The sequence below is a fragment of the Ceratina calcarata genome, unplaced genomic scaffold, assembly GCF_001652005.2.
Source record: "Ceratina calcarata isolate Rehan_Ccalc_2016 unplaced genomic scaffold, ASM165200v1 scaffold46, whole genome shotgun sequence".
NCBI lineage: Eukaryota > Metazoa > Arthropoda > Insecta > Hymenoptera > Apidae > Ceratina > Ceratina calcarata.
In genome coordinates this window covers 163835-185412 of record NW_017170028.1, presented here as the reverse complement: position 1 = coordinate 185412, position 21578 = coordinate 163835, and the positions used below count along the sequence as shown (strand labels likewise).

The following is a 21578-nucleotide window of genomic DNA, read 5'->3' as shown; positions in this document are numbered from 1 at the left end:
TGCTTATCATTAATTCTCTTAGTGTAAAGTTTATTAAATTTCCAAATTTTAAGCGAGGGTCCAAAGGTATTTAACGGTGAATAAAAGTTTCTATGCTCGTTTCCATTTCACTTTTTTCACAATTTTTACGAGGAGACGCGTATGCAAGCATAACTTTCGCGCGGAAGTGTACGAGTGGAAAACGGGTATCACAGGATGATATGCCAAAAGTGACGTAACCTTTTGCTTTCGATTACATCCGAACAAACGGGAAGATTCCGCCGCGTGCAATTTACGTGTTCACGTGCACACCGTTCTCGCCGACGAGTATGCATCGGTACGTGTGTATTTCGCGGCACGGCGGAACAGAGCTTTCATCCATGGTGCAGCAGCTGTCAGATGGAGGCAGCCGACTGGAAAGAGAATTTCTGTGAGAAGGCGAACGTAGCTCGGGCTTTCAGTAGTCGGTTCCCAACGGCAAACTGCATCTAGTACGCGGAGCCACGGCCACTACGTGGATTTTCGTTGTTCTTTGAAAGCGGTCAGAAAAGTACATTATATCGTTCAAGTATTAGAACGATTGATAAAAGGTTTGAATCGAATGAGGGGCACGGCACAATTGCCTTTATTCTAAATGGAATCAGCGTTCTGTCGTTCCGCTTCGATAAACATTTTTATTAATCAGACGTACAAAGTATTTGTATAATTTTGCTTATTAATGTAAAACGTGAAATTGTTCTGCTATTTATAAGCGGCAGTAGCGGTAAATGCTCGCGTAACCTCAAACGAGACGTTCACCTGCCTCCTTGAAATCTTTGCGGTTTTTTACCCACCGCTTCTTCTGCCGGCATGCCCCTGGCTTCTGATCCGACCATCCGGTCTCTTCCCCTTTGGAAACAATCTTAACTCTTTGATGTTAGTAGCCGTTTCCGCTTGGCTAATTAGAAATTGGACAGATTTCGATACACTTTTTGTCCCATCTTTCTTTATGACCCTCGAAATTGCTATCATCGATATTAAATTACATATAAGTATATACAATTTATTATATCCTGTAAATACTTGCTGCGTGCATTTTATATGGTATATTCTTGAAAGGGTGTAAGAGTAAGAATAGCTGTACTGCTTGCAACGATGATAACTGACAACCACAGATTTTCAAATATTTCGTTGTGACCTCATGCTCAGGTCAGAGGAATACGGGATGTAACAAACCTAAAAACGTTCTAAACTGCTAGCAGTTTTAATCACATGAATAATAATTAAAGCTTCTATTTGAGATTGTCTGGGATAATCGAGATAGCTGACATTTTTGATCAGCTTTTCTCGGTCTCTAGGATTAGAGGGTAGAGCCGGTAGCTCGATCGTTTTAAATATAATCCCGATTAGAAGCGACCCGGTTCGCGGTTAGAATACTTCAATCGACGTTTCATCTATAGTTTGCATTGTCTCTCCGCTAACGACAGACGATTCTCACGGTCGACGATCTATTAGACTCTCGCACCTGGATCAGAGATAGAAATTTCAGTATTCGACCACAAAGCGGTATCCGTTCGATGCGCGGACGTCCTTCGACGCGCATTTCTCTTGCGGCTGCCACGAGAAACCGCAAGAGATGACATTTTACTCGTTACGTATCCTCCTTCTTTCCTCCCTCTTCTCGGACGTGTCCATTACCGTTTCATGTATGCGTGCGCGTATACATAAGAGAGACCCGGGGCCGAGGCAGGTCGTTTAAAGTCCTCTTCATCCGCCGCGGTATCGCAAACTCCGACGATATTTCATCCCTCCGCGACGCGGCGGTGAGGCATGGGTAATATCAAAGGGAAGCTCGAAAGAACGACGAACGACTACGAAAAATCCTTCCGAGCAAGAAACTCTTCTGGCGCATCAGATTTTCCCAGGCAACCCTCGGCTCTTTGTCACCCCCGTCCGTTATTTCGATTCGATACCCTTTGGGTCGCCGCGCCGTTTCGGTGATCCTTCTCAACGGGTGGATGCGGCAGCTGTCTTTTTAGCGATCATCCCTTTCCTTCGGATTACCTTCACGAGCTGTACGAGGTGATAAAAAACGATTCTCTCTTTCCTGCCGTGTTTAAACTGGAGTATTCAGTACTTCGAACATCTTCGCAATCGCTCAGAGATGAGAAATGTTTGACAGTCCCGATCGAGTTTTCGCTGCCGTAAATAGCTTAACTTGCTCGCTTTTTCCGATCTTCGGCTAAGTAGTAATACCCTTTCTGTTTCACGGGAAGTTCTCGTTGTTTGCGCAAAACGACCGATCGGGAAGCTGCTTGCGAACATCGACCGTCTCTCGTTCGAAGATTGAGTCGTAAATCAGTACGCGGAGTTCGATGAAAATTTTCAGAGAACTGGAACATGAAGGGGACACCGAGGCGTAGGGGGAAGTGGGAGGCGAGATAGAGAAGGGAAAGTTGGTTGTTTGGAGATCCCGCGTAATTTATATAGACATCGTGGCGCGTGATACGGCTGCCAGTCGTGAGCACAATATAGATGCCTCCGGGGTAATTTCTGTCGCGTTGAACCCGAACCTACGAGGGGAGGAGGTAAAAGGAAAAGATTGATAACTCCTCCGGAAGATTCGCTGGCTTGCTTGGTCCAAACCTGTACGCGACAAGAAACCGTACTTGGACGACTGGTGCCGGGCCGTGATTTCTTTTCTTCCTTCTTTCGCTCCGACCTCTTGGCGCGGTTACATCTTGAATCTCTTAGAGGTACCAGTGTACTGACGTTTTGATAAAAATCCATTTCATTTTATTTTTACTCTTTCATGCCAGTACGTCGGTACAACGACAAACAATCTCGTATATATTCGCGTGCAGTAGTCCAAGAATATTTAGTTTCTGCCATTCCGAACGTATCTGTTATTTAGGATCAACATCCTCTGTTTGACGGTCTACTAATTCTTAGTGAATTTCCGATTCGTCAACGCGACGCCAGGGAAGTAATCGAAACGCTCGTGTCAAGATTCATTTTCTGCTCGTAGCAAATCGTGCGATCGCCTAGATGAAATGCCAACACCGCGCTGACAGTACACGAGCGAACTGTTGCTAATTTAAGAGTCTTAGAGCACGAAACCAAATTTTCTCGCGTCGCGTCACGACCGCGACGGCGACGGCGACGGCGACGGCGACGACGACGCGAGGGTAAGCAATCTTTGGCTATGCTTTACACACGTACGAGCGTTATTCGTTGCTCGCCGCTTGCCAACTGGCTCCCACTCTCTCTCTCTTTCTCTCTTCTCTCTTGTACACTTTGCTCCTATTTTCTTGCCGCACGCGAGGCGGCCGTTAAATAAAGTTTCACCCTTGCACCCTGCTCTCCTTCTCGACAAGACGAGGCTGTCGTATTCTTTATCCATTCTCGTTCCCAGAAGAAATCTGCCCAACGCTTCTTGATTAAAACTCATCGAGCGTCCTCTCCTGTTAATCTCCTCGGATCACCCAGTCGGAACTTTTGCCAAGGCAATAGACCTGTCCTTCCGCGAGAACAAAGTAAATTAACAAAGTCTGTGAACACAAAACTGCGCCCGAATAGCCATTTCGTTGGTCGCTGGAAAAGCTTTTGGTTGACCGACAACAAATATCTGTTCGAACGTATTTCGAAAGTGGATTGACCAAGAGAGAAGGACGCGCGTGCCGCTCGTGTAAGCGAATCAAAGCGATGAAATCGTTTTTGTCCGCAGGAGGAATTTGATGAACGCATGCGTGGGCGTGCGCATGCACGTGCCCGTTGCATGTACCTCGTGCGCGACTTGCGTTTCAGAGCCAAGCGTTTCTGATCGATCCTCTGTCTATACAGAGAAAGAGAGAGAGAGAGAGAGAGAGAGAGAGAGAGAGAGATCCAAAGGGTCGATATCGAACTTGTCCCTTTGAGTATCGCGAAACAGTTTAGATTTTCCATTTATCGTGATTACGTTCGATCACATATCTCCAAGCTCCGAATTTACCTCGTGCAGTATATATATAGTCGCTTGCACCAGTCAACGAAGTTGCCTTTTATCATAACGAGAAATTTACGATCGCCATTTCTCGAGTCGAACGCAAAATGTTCCGGAAGGTAAAATAGAAAACTGGATTGAAAGAGAAGGAGTTAGAGAGAGGCGGAGTGGAAACCGGGGGTGCATAACAGCGATTGCGGGAATTTGCGTCACGACGCATCGTTCCTCGTTAACGACGCCCGCGTTACGACCGCGTGTTATATTCCCTCCGTTTTTACGAGGTTTTCGGCGATGGATTTTACGGCTGCTTGCGTGCACGGTGGCTGCGCGCACGAGAACGAGCCGCGATTAAAGAGACGAGTTCCTCGGACAGGCCGCTGGAAGGAGAGGATCGAGGGACAAAGCTCGAGAGCGAGGAAAAGAAGAGACACGATTGAGCGAGGTCTGGGTGGAAGGGAAGTCCCTGACCTGGTCACCTAAGCGTTCCTCTCCTCTCGTTCTTCCCTCGACGAGTTTCCCTCGCAATTTCTTGTGGCGTCGCGGCGTGCTGCGCGTCGCGTTTATGTCATCTCCGCGCTCTCTCGGATCCCTCTCTAACGAGTAATTAGCCATACACCGAGCACTCTCCTTCTGAGAAAAGATGATGATTTATTCCCAAGTTCGATTAAAAATAGAAACAACTCGATTGTAGAAACAGTAGATCTTCATCGAAATTGAACATCGTACATATGTTATGTAATCAATATTTTTTTTACACTAAAAATAAAATTCTGATAATTATCAGTACTCTATCTTAGATTCAAATCGTTCTTACTAACTGCAGAAGTCGCTCTCTCGTTGGTAACAACTTCTGTCCGCAGTCATTAGGTCTTATCGATTTTTCTTTGTCCACTTGTTGTCTCTACGTCTGAGATTCGTTGCCGGTTAAATTCCGGTCGATGGTAGAAAAGCGCGCGTTGGCGCGAATTAATGATTTTCTTCGAAAATTGCAGTCCGCGAAGCGCGCGATGTGCATCGGGCGGTGTGCTCGTTAAAGAACCGGCCGGTGCGCTGGTGTTAGGTAGGTAGGTACTCGGGATAGGAAAGAAAAAGGTCAAAAAAAGGGTCCCGGGTCTCCGGTGCGAACAAGTGTACGTGATTTATAGCGCGCTCATTAATCACGTTAAGTTTCCTCGGTTCCTCTCCTGCCCCTCCTTATTAAACCGCGATTCGATCGCATTGTCCCGAAAGACAAAGGCGAAGAGAAACGCCGGCGACGGATCATAAACGCTTATGTACGAGCCTGTCTGTCACATCATACGTCGTGCGCCAACAATGTAACTAGCTCCCGCGCTACGGGTCGAACACGAATTTCTCTCTTCGGCCCCGGCACAACGACGTCGTAAACTTGCCAGCCACTGTTACGCCGTATTAATTATTATTGCTCGTACGTGCGAAAACGCGTGCTACGTACCCAAGTGGGTACACGCCTCGCGTACCCGCCCTTGAAGCTGTTCAGTCTTTTATTAGTCCAACCTTTTCTCATTACACGTTATTAAAATATTCTGATTGTAAATCGATTAGACGAAGCGCAATTAAACATCTAATTTGGACTTGGTCTACGGCTTCAGTTCTATTCAATTGGTACGAAGAATGTCGTGTTCATAATAGGAATTTTGTGATTTCAGGTGAACCCCGACGCCCGGGATAGCACGACTCAGCAGATCCAATCGAAACTAGGCAACTATTCACTGGTGAAGCATCTCCTGGAGGAGCCTAAACGACTGATCGGCATTGAGGGTGTACCACCGAGTCCTGCCCCGTCTCCGTCGCCCACGCCTGTGCGAACGAGTTCCAGCTCGGTTGTCTCGAATTCCAAGAGTTCTCCATGTTCCCAGGAATTTAAGAAACCCGGAGGAATGAGGATTAGTAACGGTTCTTCCTCAACGACGTCGTCAAATCATCAACGGAGTGGTTTCGTGAAACCCGCCGACGGAAAACCGCCGTACGGCGGCAGGGGTAGCTACCCCGGCCAACCGGTGAAGCACAGTGGGAACAGCAACGATCATCGTAGCCACGGTTTATTAACAGCCAAAGGCCCACCCCTGAATTCACTCGGGAACGGTCCGCTCGTTGGCAATTCGAATATTGGGAATTCCGGCGGCGGCGGCGGCGGCGGCGGCGGCGGCGGCGGTGGTGGTGGCGGAGGAGGCAGCAGGCTTCACTGTGTCGGTAGCAGACTGTCCAGGTTACCTCTCGATAACGTGAGTATCGATTTCCATTGTTTCGTGGCCATCCACCCCCGTGTCTCCTCGCTCCTCGCGACGCTTCTCCTCGCTCTGTCCCTCTTGGTTCTTGTTTACACGAGTAAAATGTCGCCGACGATGCGTGTATTTTTTGTGTGTTACCCAACGGTGTCTCGCCGATTCCGTGCTCGTCGGCTCGGTGCCAGCCTTCCAACGTTCTACGGTCCCCGCATTAGCTATCCCACCGACCTTAATCGCACTGGCGATTGTAAACATTTTCTGTGCATTTCCTGTGATACGACAGTAAACAGACGAACAGACCAGTTGCATTCGCACTCGATTTCCGATCACACTTCAATGGTAATAAATCCTGCTAATAAAGTAAATCAATATTTAAATAGAGGGCTTTAATCGTAAATTATTGAACGAGCTTTGAATCACAGTTGCGACACTCGGGATATTAAATTCGGTTTTCAAAGGGTTGGAAGTATAGGATTCGGTAGCTTAAGCTCTCGATCGATCGTCCAGCAAAAGATCAACCAATTCCCATGGTATTAATCGGCGGGAGGTGACAATAAAGAGGTTATTACTGGCTTCTCGCGTTCCATCCGAGCCCCGAACGTGCCGCGCTGGTCTCGGTGCTCGATGAAAGCATCACGGCGACAGGTTCGTTGACAGGAAACGAATTGCTTTTCAATGGAAATACCGCTGGAGGACTGTACCTTCCGTATCCGGGAAAGGACACGACTCGTAGGAACGAGAGGGGTCGAGTTTGGTCGAGCCCTATTACGCGTGACTCCTCGAGGTGCAAATTTCATTGAGATTGACTATCGATCGACCTCTTCCGATTCGGTCTTTATCGCACTCACTTGGAGAGCGTTTCCCTCTCGTTCCACCAGTATACTTATACAATTAGGGTTGGCTGGAGAATCGCAGACGTCGCCCTTTCGCAGCTATCCCGTAGAAAATTGATTCCACTGCTCTACTGTCTCTCCTTTCGCCTTTATCTTTTTCCCTCTCGTCTCTGCTCTTCTTCGATTCATTCGTCCACCGGTCTGTTTGTCGATCGTTTTCATCCGTGAAATTAGCTTCGCGGTTAGGTGCAACATCGAAGAAGAGAAGGACCAGAATGAAAAGTACAGTTGCACACTATTAACTCTTTTCAAATCAGATTTTTCCTTATTTCCATTGAAGCTTTTAAGAGAGAATTATATTTGAACGCAGTGCCTCGATCCTAATCTGAATTTTAATCGCTGCGCTTACTAAATGAGATTTCTCTCATCCTTGGACATCCAAATAAACGGAATTGTTTCTGTAGGAAAAAGTAACGAGCGAGGTTAAGAAGGGTTGATATAATAATAAATACCATAATCGTTCCACAACGCGTTTCTCTTTTATTTATCTCACGGTTCCTCAGCGTCTTTCTCTCATCGCATTTTTCTTTTCGTCTCCTCGGTTTCTGTCGTGTCCTCCGGCTAACGGTCCTCCGCGCCCACTCCTTTTCACTCTGTGTTTCTCCCCATGATTTTTAGCCTTCCAAGTCCACGCATTTCCTCTATTGTCTCCGCGTTTTCCTCCGAGCAATGACTACTCGACTTGCTCTGCTCGTAATGGGCGTCCGGGCTGCTCTTTTCAATGCGTTTTTTCTTCGCGAAAGAAAGAGCGAGACAGAGGAGAGAGTGTTGATTAATGATCGCTCGAGAGCTCGTGATAAATCGTGGAAAGGACTCGGCTAGAGAGATTCCATCGTGACCGCCTCGAATCGGAATCGTTTTAATTAACATCCGCGCTGCGGTCCGACTCTCTCAGTTTATCGTCGTTTAACTCCATCGACGCGTCGCCCGGAGGAGGAAAGTAGTGCCGCGGAATGAAAAGAAAATCCGCTTTGCTTGTTCCCCCCCTTTTTATCGTGTTTCAACCGTGCCTGTCTGTTATAAACTAGAAAGCTCGTTAAGCTTCTTTACCGTGTTGCGTGATGATTTGATTACACATGGTCTTAAGTGATACAAGTGGAGGCCCTTATACGCGCGGAATTAACGGGCAACAAATCAACCGAATAATGAGACGGTAAAAAGTTATCTCGATTCTTATCGATCTTCTATTTGTTTCAGGGAACGATTTCGAGGCCCGCTCTCACTGAAAATTCAGCCGATGTGGAGAATATTCTGAAGGTAAGTCAGCCATAAATATCAATCACTGTTATCATTTTTCTCGGGATTGTTGATACTACTTTGCGGAAGTACGATATTATGGGATACGTAACGGTAAACGATGAAGTTTACCTTTAGCCGAGCCGGCCGAGTTCAGACATGGTCGATAAGCCAATTTTCTCGCCGATACAAACGCTATCTCTCTCCCGCGGTCATATCGTGGCTGCCGTTCGACCGAATCGACCCAACCGTTTCGGTCTGGCTGTATCGGTTTTCGTCACTGTCGCATCGAGGCTCGGGCACACAATTTCGCACCCCACAGCCGATCGGGGAACTTTGTCGCCGCGCCGGTCGTTTAATGGAACCGGCCGACCGTCGAATCTTTTCCACGTAGAAAGCTTTCCCGTGAACGACGAGCAATGCGCCGCGGTTACAGTATGAAAACGACGGCTACTATTTATAGATACGTATCCTTGAGACATAGGTTCGATTCGAGTTATTTCGAGCCGATGAGTCCGCGGGCACAACTACGGAACTAATCGAAAGTTTGTCCGGGTGTATCGATGATCGGTCGAGAGGGTGTAAGGAGTACGTCTGGCTATCCTTATTTCACGCCCGCGCAACGAAAATTCTTCGGAAGTTGCACGAGTTTTCAGATAGTTCGAACTTATTCGATTAATCGATGATGTTAGTTAGTTCACGAAGCAAGCCAGCGTAATGACGACTTAGAGATATCGCGAATAACACGGATCCGTGGAAACTTCTCCATGGCTCGGAGGATGCACGACGAGTCACGTGCCGGCGTGATTACCGGTAATCTCCATCGATAGGTGCAATCCTGTTTCCATCTAAATCAACACGATAAACCAATGCCATTGCGACCCCGAATTCAATCCTGATCCCTCGGATACCGATGTGCTTTTGACTTTAGTATTTAGTCGGGATAAAATCATTCATTAAGCTCTTTCATTAAACTCTTGTCTGATGAAAAATCGTAAATGAAACGATGTACCGTGTTCATTCTCGACGTCCCGAGGCATTCAGCATTACCACACGCTGGATGTATGAAAAGAAAAAGGGGGGAGTAGGTCCGAAACAATTTGCGCGGGCGTACCGTGGACTCGATTCCATCGATGAACGGTTGCAATCGGGCCGATAAACTGCCGGTTGACCCGGTTCTATTCGTGAATAGAGAATAATGACGACGGAGTCGGGAATGGATGCCCGTCGCGTCGTGGGAGTCTAGGAATCCGATCTTCACGGGACCCCGAAACGAAATATCTGGCCCCCTCGCCCCACGACGCGGCACGCCCACCGGTTTAACTCGTCGCTCGTCCGTGTAACGAGATTTTCGGGTAGGTATAATGTTCCGGTTTCAGTGATCGGTAAAAGCCAGCCCCTCTCGCTCGAGTACCCGGATCGAGTGTGTTAATTTATGGACACGGCGTAGCGGCGATTATCAGCGGATTGATATCATTATGAGGCTGGCAATATTTTAACGCGTTTGATCGAGCATCGAGATACCGGTGGCAACGATGTCGAATACGCGTGCTGATGGAAAGTAATTAACGTTTACTCGATAGGCGGGTGCATGGGCGTTGACCGTTTTCCCTTTCGTTTGGGGTATCGCTTAATTTTCTTGGCCCTTGACACACGTTAATTATGTATTCCTCCGTTTACCGGATGCGTTTCCCAACGTAATTCGTATCGTCGCGACCCTTACTGAATACTTACATAAACGACGACGTCGAAGCGATCTCGATTTAATATTTTATTTACAAATCAAAATCAAGATAAATCGTTAGTGATAATCGTGTTCGAAATAATTACTGTTCATTAATTTTATTGTATCGTCCATTTTTGTCGATGCTTCATAAGTTGTTATTAATACGATTTGTGTACGAAAGCCGTGCATGACCGCTCGTTGACCAAAACGCCTTTAGCGAAAGGGTTGATCGCCCTCGGTTTACAAACACGCGATAGCCTGATACCGCCACCCTTCCATCTCGACACCCTCATCACTTTTCAGGGTAAAACATAGAAACATTTTCCATGAATCTTGGGACATTTGACATTTAATTCGCCGGAGGATCGGCAAGGGAGACATATAGAGGGAGCGCGGGCAAAGGGTCAAAGTCTTCTCTCAGATTTGCCGCAGAAACGGAGCATCCGTTCGCTTTAGTTTCCGTCGAGAGTCGACGTTCCCGTTCTCTCCGGGCTTTTCCACTTTCAGCGCGAATTTATGACGATACTACCGGCCAGTCGTTGGCGTGCTGTAGCTCTGACTCTTCTCTCTCTCTCGCTCTCTCGTTCTTCCTCTATCTCGTTCTCTCTTTCTCTGTCCCCCTTTTCCCGTCGCATCCTCCTTCCTGCAGACCGGCCTGGTCGTTTGGTATAGAAGCACCGTCGAGGCCCATGAATTATTCTCACGGCTCTGCCCGTGGGAAAATACGAGAGTTGCGCCAGTAGGCATCGTAAATGCGGCTGCTAATTGCGCTCGCCGACGACGACGACGACGATCGCGTTGGTCTAGCCTGCTGCTTCTGAAGCGGTATCGCGTTCTTTCGCCACCGTTATCCGTCCAACACCCCATCCCCTTCCGTCATATCGAGCCGCCGCCGTCCCCTGGCTACCTGATCCACCTCTTCGTCCGGTGCGTTCGCCGATTAATCGGGAAATTTTCAAGCTCCATTATGGCCCGCGGGTGTATTTAGCGAGGTAAACTCCTGCAGGTCGAATATCGCCGTTCGCCGCATGACCGGCGCGCGTTCGAGATTTTTTCTCTCCACGAGCTTAAATTCGATTCCCGTGTAGCCCCTATAAATCGCGGCTAATCCAGTTTTCGACCGGCGCGGCGGGGCGTGCCCGCACACCGCGCCGGGCTTCGATCAACCTTCCAGCACACGATACACGTAAAACGATCGTGTTTTTCCGTCTCGCGTTTACTTCTCCGGTTCGTATTAACTGTTAGCACGTAGGGACAACCCCGATTTTATAAGATCAACTCGAACTTGATCGAGTTAACGTGGTCGCGTACCTAAGGTCCCTGGTCTGGAGGTCTGGCGACCTTCGAGTCGATTAGAACATTGTACGGTTCTGTGATGTTTTAACAGGATCGTACGTGATGTTTGTTTTATATTCATCAATCACATTCCGTGTGATCTGCATTAAATGAGTTTCGTTCTTCGTGTCGATTAAAATTGATATGAGCAGTAGTACCGTTTTCATTTGTAAATTACGTTAAAATTAATTATTTTACTCGAACGAAAGAGAGATCGCCTCGAGGAACATTGTTACGAACGATCTGTCTGTCGCGTTTACCGGGTAAAAATACACGCGAGGCAACACCGTTCGGAAATCCGAGTTCCCGGCACGGTTTATCGAATGGAATATTCGACGAGGATAATATTTATCCGTGAAACAGAGCCGGCTGGTCGAAAAACCGTTACCGAAATAAAAGATTCCATCGCGAGCGAAACGGTGCGCCGGTCGGCCGTAAATTCGCGGAGGGGGATGAATAAAAGCGCGCGGTATATACGTCCACGGCACGGCGGCGGCGGCGGCGGCGGCGGCGGCTGGATGGAAATGGAAAACGCGTTTCCGCGCTCGGCGATCGATCTCCCGGCGGTAGGTATAGAAAACGGCGATTTTCGTCGATGTTTGTTGTCGCCGGAATCGATGGCCTTTCCGCTCGGCCCGTTAGAAACGCGAGCACCCGTATACTTGTATTCGCGGTGAATGCGAGTTCCGATAGTCGACGATCCGGTGTCGGATTTTGGATAACGGAAATGAGCTGCGCGAGACATTTTCAAAATGTTCCGAGAGATTCTGCAGCACGTTTTCGAGCTCTTTAGTTTAAACTGTGAATAACAGCAAAACAATTTTTCTGTTCGTTCCAATTCACGGGATTTGTACAATTTTCTTTGGAAGAATATTGGAATCGTATGATTGATTGATTTGTGATCTGAAATTTTTGGTTAAACGAGTTCTTTCACCCCTTGTCACGGTAGAGGGAACAGCTTTCGTGAATAGCCGAAGTGGGTGACGATAAATGCGATTTTCTTGCTCGGCCTCGTAGTCACGCTACGGATCATCGAACCCCTTTGTTCTCTCGCCTGTTTGGAATAAATAATTCAGCGACTGTGTCGCGAGGACGTACTATCTTATCGCAGTCAGCGGTTCTTGAAATTTTCTGAGACTCCTTCGCCCGAGCTTTATCAATCATGCAACGATTTTAATCGAAACTTCATTGGCGAATTTCAATTTCATATCTCATTAAATATTTCAGTGACACAAAGTTTGAATTTTTTTCGAAATTCAGTTTGACCAAGTTAGAACGTTTCACTGGTCGACAAGAAATCATCCGGTTTTATTATATTCTTGCTCGAATAATTAATCATCCCGTTTAAGCCAATAACCAACCACTGACGGATTTTGTTTAATTTGTTCGAAATTTCACTCAGTTGAATAATTCAAACGGCTACTTTCCCGATATTGAGATAGGAAATGGAATCTAATTTAAAATCGATCTACCCTCGCGAAATGACACGTTACACGCCTGGTTCAACGCGTCCATTCGCATCGGATCTATTAGACGGCTCGCGGAGTCTCCATAAACCCCGTGGCGGTGACGTTTCGTGTTCACCGGGAATAAAGCTCTCCGGGCACGCGTGCAGTACTATAACTAGTTCGCATGAAATGGTAAATCGCGCGTAGAGAGAGGGTGACTCAGCCCCGGGGGAATTTTCTCGCCGGAGCTCGACACGTTTGCCAAACGCATCAAGTCCTTTTTCGTTCGGCCCTAAGCGACGTCGCTGACGGTGTCGTGGCCGTCGGGACGCAAATTAACGATTCTGTACGCGAGTCACGCGCGTCTCGATGCTGCACACGGCCGATGCGAGAATAATAAGTCGCGATTAACGACGCACCATAGGTCTGTTCCCTTCGTTTCTCTCTCACTGCTTCGTTTTCTCCTCTCGCAGTCTAGCCTCGGAATCGTCGGATTCAATCGCGTTTTTTAATCTCATTGACCTTCTTCCCATTTTAAGAAAAATAGATATATTTACGCGAATCTAGATAAACCGATCTTGTTACTTGTTTTTAACGATTTTATGATTTGCAATAATAAAAAAGTGTACGGCGTTGTATGAATTTCATGTTTGATCAGCGACGCGGATCATCGAAATCTGTCGGGCGCCAATTAAACGGCGAATCGGGTGAGTGGAAACGCGTGGAGAGCTATTTTTCCCATCCGCGGAGGAACGTGGAGCGGAAAAATATCGGAACGTTAACTGGTAACGATGTTCCACCGCGCGTTTCCGCTCGAAGGATAACGCTCTGCCATTGCCGTTTCACCGTTATATTCACGACGCGCTTGCCTTACATTATGTATGATCGTCGACCGATCCCGCACTCCGCGGTCGCGTTATTCTTTTTCGCAGGACAATCCATACATCTCTGCTTATACATACGTACGTGCAAACGTATAATATAGAATATTTTTCAGTCTCCTCGATAACGGGATTGATAAGAGATGGAAGTGCGATCAAATAATCTGCGTGAATTATTCAATCGGAAAAGACTAATGAATCATTCCTTTTTCATTCGTAATTATTTTTTTGACAGTTTTTATGCTCTTTTTGTTGAAAAGTAGTATGCAAATTCGTGAGTTATGCATATGAAATGGAGCGTTTACATTTTCTTAATGAATTCCCGATTGATCTTTATTAAATGATTCAGCAGATGTGTCACGCCCTGGCATAGCGCTTATTTTTAGGTAAATAGTAACCCTCTGTGGGTCACTGGGTCATCTGGTTCGTTTCATAAAGTATGGTGGCAAGCACCCAAGCCAGATTCCGAAGTTATCGCGTGTCAAACGGTAGAGAGTCTCTCGAGAACGTGTGACGACACATAGGAGCCACTAGAAGCTCGGTTATAACTTTCATCGGAACGAATAGCCGGTTCTAGTACTGTTTTTCTTTAAAATACTCGTGCGACACGCTCGAGGTGCGAATTTGCACGTCACACGCTTCACATAATTTGTTTTTATATTCAATTATTAATTGACATTATTTGATAATAATTTATATGCACATTGTTTTTGTCGTTGTTGACAATATAAAATCTGTATTTCATTCCTTACAAGCTTTTGTCTTGCGCACGTTTTGGAATGCACGTGCGTTGCATCGAACGTGCCCGAGCGTGGGCAGCGTTTGAGAGGCGTCGATTGTCAGCGGCCATCGATTCGTGTCAGTAGCACGTGAACAGTTGGATCAGCTTATCGTCGTACCTCGGTTCTAAGAAATTTGCATAACATTAATACGAAAGAAATCATATTCCAAATCGATGATTAATTAAATTAATTAAATCGTATCGTATCGAATACTACATGTGCTTGAATTATGTCAACAAAATTCGTTAATGTTTTACGCTCGAACGTTTATCTTCCCGTGCAACAATAAATAGTACGTCGAGTCAGAGGAAAGTAGATCGAGAACTTGGTTGTCGCCGCGTCAGTCCGATCGAATGCTCTCTTGGGAATTCGCCGCGAGGCCGGGTCCAATTTTCGCGGTCTGCACGCTGCATAATTCGTAGCGGCGGTAAACAACGAGGAGAAGAGGCATCGTCGTTGATCGTAGGAAGAATATAAGCGGTCGAACGCGCCGCGGAGTAGAGGACGAGGAGGAGGAGGAGGAGGCTCTTTTGTCTCGTCGTTCTTTGTTCGGCGTCGACGGATGTCTCGACGGGTCAATGAATCGGTCCCGACGATTCGCCCGTCGCCCGGTGGAAATGCGTTTCGTTCAGCCGTGTGTACTCGATGCACCAGACGCGCTCTGCATTGTTCGCGCGTTTGCGTCCCTGTGATGCACGCGCGTGGGCGAGACCACGCTACGTTAATAGACACGGGTTCCGCGTACGGACCCGTCGGCTTTGTCGTCGACGGTCGCACGCGGAATTCGTGATCCCGCTGCCCGTTGACGTAACGTTAACCTAGATGCTGCTGGTCTTACGCAAAAGTGCTCGCTTTCGTTCACGCGCGACAGTTGCACGTGACGGGGGGGCAGGGTTCAGCTGATTTTATTTTCTCATTTAGCGAGGCAACAGATTGATCTAAAAATGTATGCCAGATATGACCAGGTCTCCAATAAGAGCAGATAAAATAAGATTGATTAACAGGGAGAGAGAGAGAGAGAGAGAGAGAGAGAGATCGTATTCCCTTTCGTTTCATTATCTCGTATGTAGTATCAAAGGGGTTTAGATGTGCAATTAAGTTGAATCAGTTACGACGGTGTAAACATTAATCGATCGATCCTCTGTGTTTCAGGAAATGACGATGCCGCCCACGCCGCTGACGGCAATCGCCCAAACGCCGAGGAAGGAGCTCGAGTCGAAGTTCACGTTCAATACGGTGCTAGCCAAGGTGACAATCCCTTTTCTGTTTCATGCAATTGATCGAGCGTATATTTCGTTTCGCATTATCTGTCTACTCTGTTGCAATCAGTATTGAGGCGTCCATTAAGGAAATTAATGTAGATTTACCTGTTTCCTTGGTCATGAAGTATTTCATCAGTTAAAAAGTACTCGATTAATTTAATAACTCATTATATTTCTCATGTTTCAATTTCTGATGAATTGAAGATTCATTAAATTCTCGTTGATTACATAGATTTCGTTTTCTCTTTATTGTCGATTACAGTGTATAGGCGCGTATCGATTGTGCAAACGTTCCGAATTGTATCGAGCAATCGGAGAAGTATTTCGTGCCACTTGGCACCGTGTCAAGAGGCCGAGATGGACGCCTTTCGTTACGGATAAACCGGCTTTCGCGTACCTTCGTGTGTAGCTGTTCTAAAAAACCAGCCCGCTAGCGTAGCATTTCGGTTTCTTCTAGTATCGCGAAATGCACTCGATCGATCGATATCGACGTCTCCTACATGGGAAGCTCTGAGCTTTGGCTCTGATTCAAGATTTCTGATGTAATAAATTCATTGTAATACTAATAATTATGTAAAAATAAACGAAAATGGAAATGAGCTTGCGATGTATGTCGTCTTTGGTGCGACGTTATCAATTCTGAACAAGCGTTGTTTTTTCTTTACAGTTGACCGAAGTGACGCCGCAGGAAACCACGAAGCCTCGTAAGTGAACTTTCCACAGTGTGTAGTGCATGCTAGTTATACGTTGGTACGGGGGTGGAGGGTGATATAGTAGCTGATCCCGTTTCGAGCGAAAATGCTCGATGGCGCGATCAAAGTCGTTGAATCCTACTCGAACGTGACTCTCTGTCGCCTTTGGTTAAGGTCTACGCCATGCAATGCGTTGTGAAAGCTATCCTATTATGAGGCTGACGATAACAAGCCTCTTAATATTGCACGCTAAACCCTCGCTGGAAATGCCTCGAAAGAGAGCAGCGTCGCTGCTCTTTGCTCGGTACTGCTTCAGCTACCACAGAGTTTGGGAAAGAAATTCTATTTGAAGAGTGACATTTGATTTGATTAAACGACCGATTAATAATTTAAATTCGCACGAGGCATGTATTTATTCGCGAGGCATAATTTGCTAACCAAGTTCCAATAGTGTTTGCTGGCGTCTTTTAATCATTTAGGTAAACGAAGATTCCGGGAGTAGATTCGCTTTTAAAGGAGACGGTGGCCTGGAACATTTATCGCGTCTTCTAGAAAAGCGTTCCGACTTCGCCGGCAGCCACTTAACATTTATAGTCCATTACGCAATTAACCTCGGCGAAACGAGAGATTTTACTGCCCCGTGAAACGACGAGCCTTGTTATTCGTAGCGCACTCACTCTTTACCAGCGACGAATACCGGAAACGGATATTTCGGGACAGGTTTAATTTTCGTTTCCTCCTATTTTCGTCTGTTTTTCGTCTCCTTCATGTGACAATGATTACGTTTAAAAAAAAAAAGGGTACGCCTCTGACTAATTTAATCGTTCCGCGTTGTCCCCGGACAATTTTTTCGGACCGACGAATTCTCGCGTTATTCTTCCTCAGCGAGGAAATATTTTCATATGAATTAAAAACTGGCGGGCGAAATTATTTTGCGGGAACAAAGTAGCGCGGTGAACCGCGTTGAAAAATACCTGTGGATTCATTGCGATCCACGAAAAGCCCCGAACGTCAATTTGCAGTCGCGTTTCGTAGTCACTGATCTTTCCCATTAACTCATCGTCGCGTTCCGGGGAAATTTATATTTCACCGACGCTCTGTGTCTGTGACCCCGCCTGCACGCCCTTTATTACACATACACGAAGAAAACCATATTCCAGCTATTGTTGGAAAATTTGCGTTGAAACGAAACGTTTCTACGGTCGTGTTTATATTTTTATTAACTTCAAATATTTGTACAATTTAGAGATCGTTTATCAATATTGGTTATTTTTATTTTGTTATGATCGCTTTGTTGAAATTGATTGGAATCCATTCCTAAATACGATACCTGTGGCAAAGAGTCGACAAGCGTAACTGCATTGGAGGGTAAAAACGAAATGTTTATGGTCGGTCACGTAAAGAGATCCACAAGCTTACTGGCATTATAACCGCCGGTGTTTGGACCGGTTGAACGTGCGAACTTTTTACCAGATTCGTTTCCGAAAACCAAAATATTTGTGTTAACTTCTGACTGGATTTTTGCCGGTCACCCCTGAAAACGGAGATGGTGTCAATTGTGCGAGGTCCGGGGCAAAAACCTGTGGATTCATTGATATTCGAACGTTTTCTAAACGACGCGACGCCGAGCCGGATCGGGGGTTGGATCTCGAGAGGGTGAAGCGCATGGGATACTGTTTCATGAATTAACCATTCTATGCGGCGGTTTTCCCTTCCGTTTGCTCGTATATACACGCTATGGTCACTTCGTGACTATCATTACTGTTGTAAACTCCCATACGCTTGTTCCGACATTTTAATCAAGTTCTGGAACAATCCGCTATTGTAACCTGTTCTGTCCTATGTAAATTTCTGTTGAGTTAGAGAAAGAAAATGATTAAATATACGCGTCAGTTGTTTAACTTTTAGACCGTATGCATTAATTACGTGGAAACATTTTTACAAAGTCACACACAAGGTGATTATGTCGAGGACATGTACCATATAAAGTATTTAAATTACGACAGTCTTTTGCGATGCTTCTCTTACTGTATTAATCCTTTAATCGTTTCAAAGACAACAGTGCAGACAAAATTGTTTAGTTACGCTTATATATGGTCGATTTAGTAAAACGCTAGACTTTTACGATTAGGTAGAAACCGACAGAATCTAATCTCGGAATCTGACCTCCTTCCGGTTCTCCTTCAGCCGGCTCTTCTAATGTACCTCGGGTGGTGGTCGGATATATTTCTCTCCGGGAGCCACTTCCTGCCGCCCGGGAACCGGAAGCGACGAAACGCCCACCGTCATGGCACGGGGATAGAGAGTAAGATCCCCGGGACCCACGCTTAACCTCTTGCCCCCGAACGTGTGCGCCGGCGAGGTTCCTCTTTATCAGGGAAAAACGGACTCTTGAGGAGGTCTCGAGGCTGATTAAGAGGAGGGAACGCGTTAACTGCGTCGGAATTGTAATGCGCGTGCCACACAGGCCGCTGCCTCTACCACCGGCACGCTTCCGCGCGCGAAGCGGAATTCTCATCCACCTGTACCCTCTCTCGCTCGTTCTCTCTCTCTCTTTCTCTATCTTCCACCAACCTCGAGCGTAGGTGCTAACGAGCGGGGGCGTGATCGCGTGACCGACGACCTTTAGCCATGTGTCGGCACACCATTCCGTCTCCCGTAGCCTCGTCTCGTGAAAAGGGCCCGAATTCACTCCCCCACCGTTGATTTTCGACCCGTGACGTTTGACTTTCTACTCGATGCTCCTGCCATACGAACAAATTACCTTTGACCGTTCGTTGATCTTTCGATCTCTTTTTTATTCGCTACCTGCAAAGGGCAGAAAGACTTTTCGAAACTTGTCTATAGTATCAGGTTCATTCGATTGATGTTACGGATTCGTTTGGTGTGAAACCGTGAAACAATTCGCTGTTCATTATTGGCATGCTAGAAATTTGTGGGAGATAGGGGCGTAAATAAACAGACACGCGTTTCTGTCAAAATATACTTTATTGGCACGGATCCACGGGAATTTCGCAAACCGCGTAATAGTAAACAAATAAAATACGATCTATAAACGTGAAATGAATCAGTCAGTTGCGCTCAATGGTATCGGTTCACGTTCCGACAACGAGAAAACAGCGAAAAGCGGTGAGCGCGAAAACTGTCAATTGCCACCGGATGAAGTTTATTGGAAGATAGGTCGGGGCTTCGGCGAAGTTTTCATTAGAATCCGATGGAGCTCGCGAGAAGACTTCGCTTGTCCCCGGGATAATCGCAGTAATTATCCATGGGCCGATATCCACCTCGAATACCGCGGCAGGGAATTTCAAGTTTGCGGTAGTAACTCCGGTGCGCGGCAATTCCCGTGACATTAATTATTGAAATCGCCCGCGGCGCCGTTCCGTCTCGCTCCGCTCTATTTTCTCCCGTCTCTTTTACCTCCTTCGGTTCCCCCCTCGTATCTCTTCTGCGTTGCTCGTTTCGTCCTCGTTCCGTCGCGATCTCCACCTCCCGTCATCGTCGACTACTACGACAACGACGACGACGTCATAGGTCTCATGTCAGTCTCGTTTTCTAGTTCGGAGGAAGTCCCCTGGGCGAAGTTCGCCGCTGAGAAGCACAGACAGAGACTCCCGGCCACTTAATATTCAATCGCTCACAGCCGTCTTATACGCCGGCGGCTCGCGACGAGAACAAACGAGACCGATAAATTAATATCTACTCGGATCAGACTTTCTCTCTCTCTCTCTCTCTCTCTCTCTCTTTCTCTTTCTCTCTCTCTCTCTCTCTCTTTCTCTCTCTCTCTCTCTGCTCTATTGCTCTATCCTTCTGTCTGCTTTTCATTCGTACCTACAGGCAAAGATACTTTAGTACATCCGTGTTTGACGACCGGTGTTTTAACTAATTCCAATTTTTATTTGCATTGAGCATCGGAGCTGTACAAACGAAGGAATTGATGTTTCTTGAAGATGAAGGGCGCGATTAAATCAATATTTTCACTCTGTTTACGCCATCCCGGCGCAGTATTTTATTTCGTGCCGTGTTCTTAATCTCGCGTGAATCGGAAAATACCGTGGATCACGTTTCGATGACCCGATCTCGCCTGGATAAAACTGCGTGGTTTCGTTTATACTTTTAGTCCGTTTATGTTAGGGGCGATCAGCGCGTGCCCTTAGTTGCCCGAGGTGCATACGATTATTTTATTCCATATCCGGTCGCGTGTCTTTGCACGATCGTCGAGAAGGAGAGACCGATCGCAATCTAACCATGTGAAGGCTGCTTAATATTGTGCGTGGAAACTTGCTTTAACGACCTTAAACCTGTATGATAATGGGCGGCTGCCATCGGCCGGCCGCTTTTACAAATTGAAACGTGTCACGCTACTCGGTGAACCCTGTCTTTGAGATAAACTCTTTCACTTTAATTAAATTCTGTCGCTGCGTCTGGCGAATAATTGGATTCGTGAAATTTTAAATATTAATATCAATACAAGATACGACATTCCTAATTCAGAAATTCAATAAACAGTAATAAAAGAAATATATAATAATCACATGCTTCGTTCGTCTTGAGATATTAGAAATGGTTATTCTAGACAATCGGGCGATTAGCTAATCGCATTGAGCGTAATGTTACGTCTTGTGTGTTAACGTAAAATCGAACCTTTTTAATCGCGGGTTTAATGAAGTTGCTAACAAGCAATTTAATCCGTTCCGCGGCCCCGAAAAGGAAGTATCGTTAATAAGAAGTGTATAAAGACACAAGCATGCATCGTAATTGCCACGGGAACAAGAAAACTTTTGTGCAAGTTGCACGCAACCCGGGAACTGTGCCACACGAACACGAACGTCCTCCGGATCGACTTAATGAAGTCACGGGGAACTCGCGTAAATCGAGTGATCGCTGCTGAATCATCAAAGAAGGTTAAACTTCGCCCGGCGCTTCCCCACGCGCTCCTTTTTTATCGCCATACTTCGCCTTTTATCCATGATCGTAAACGCGCACTCTCCTTATACCGAGATGATTTCCTCGTCAGGTATAGTAACTATCGATGCACACTCTGCCGTGTATTGATTGTCAACGGAAGACTTTCTTGCAGACAATTCGCAGTTAAGACAGTTTGCTCTGTTCTTTGTACAGTTATTAACCCTTTTAG

The 21578-nt window shown here is 46.5% G+C and overlaps 1 protein-coding gene across 9 annotated transcripts in view; it reads left to right on the top strand.

Moving 5' to 3' along the window:
• Window positions 1-21578, top strand: part of lilli (AF4/FMR2 family member lilliputian) — a 128419-nt gene that overhangs the window by 73908 nt on the left and 32933 nt on the right. For all 9 annotated transcript variants that reach the window (XM_026815502.1, XM_026815504.1, XM_026815503.1 and 6 more), the window contains 4 exons: window positions 5608-6183; window positions 8277-8336; window positions 15640-15735; window positions 16417-16453. In XM_026815502.1, the coding sequence (XP_026671303.1) occupies window positions 5608-6183; window positions 8277-8336; window positions 15640-15735; window positions 16417-16453 (769 nt within the window). The remainder of the gene's footprint in view (window positions 1-5607; window positions 6184-8276; window positions 8337-15639; window positions 15736-16416; window positions 16454-21578) is intronic.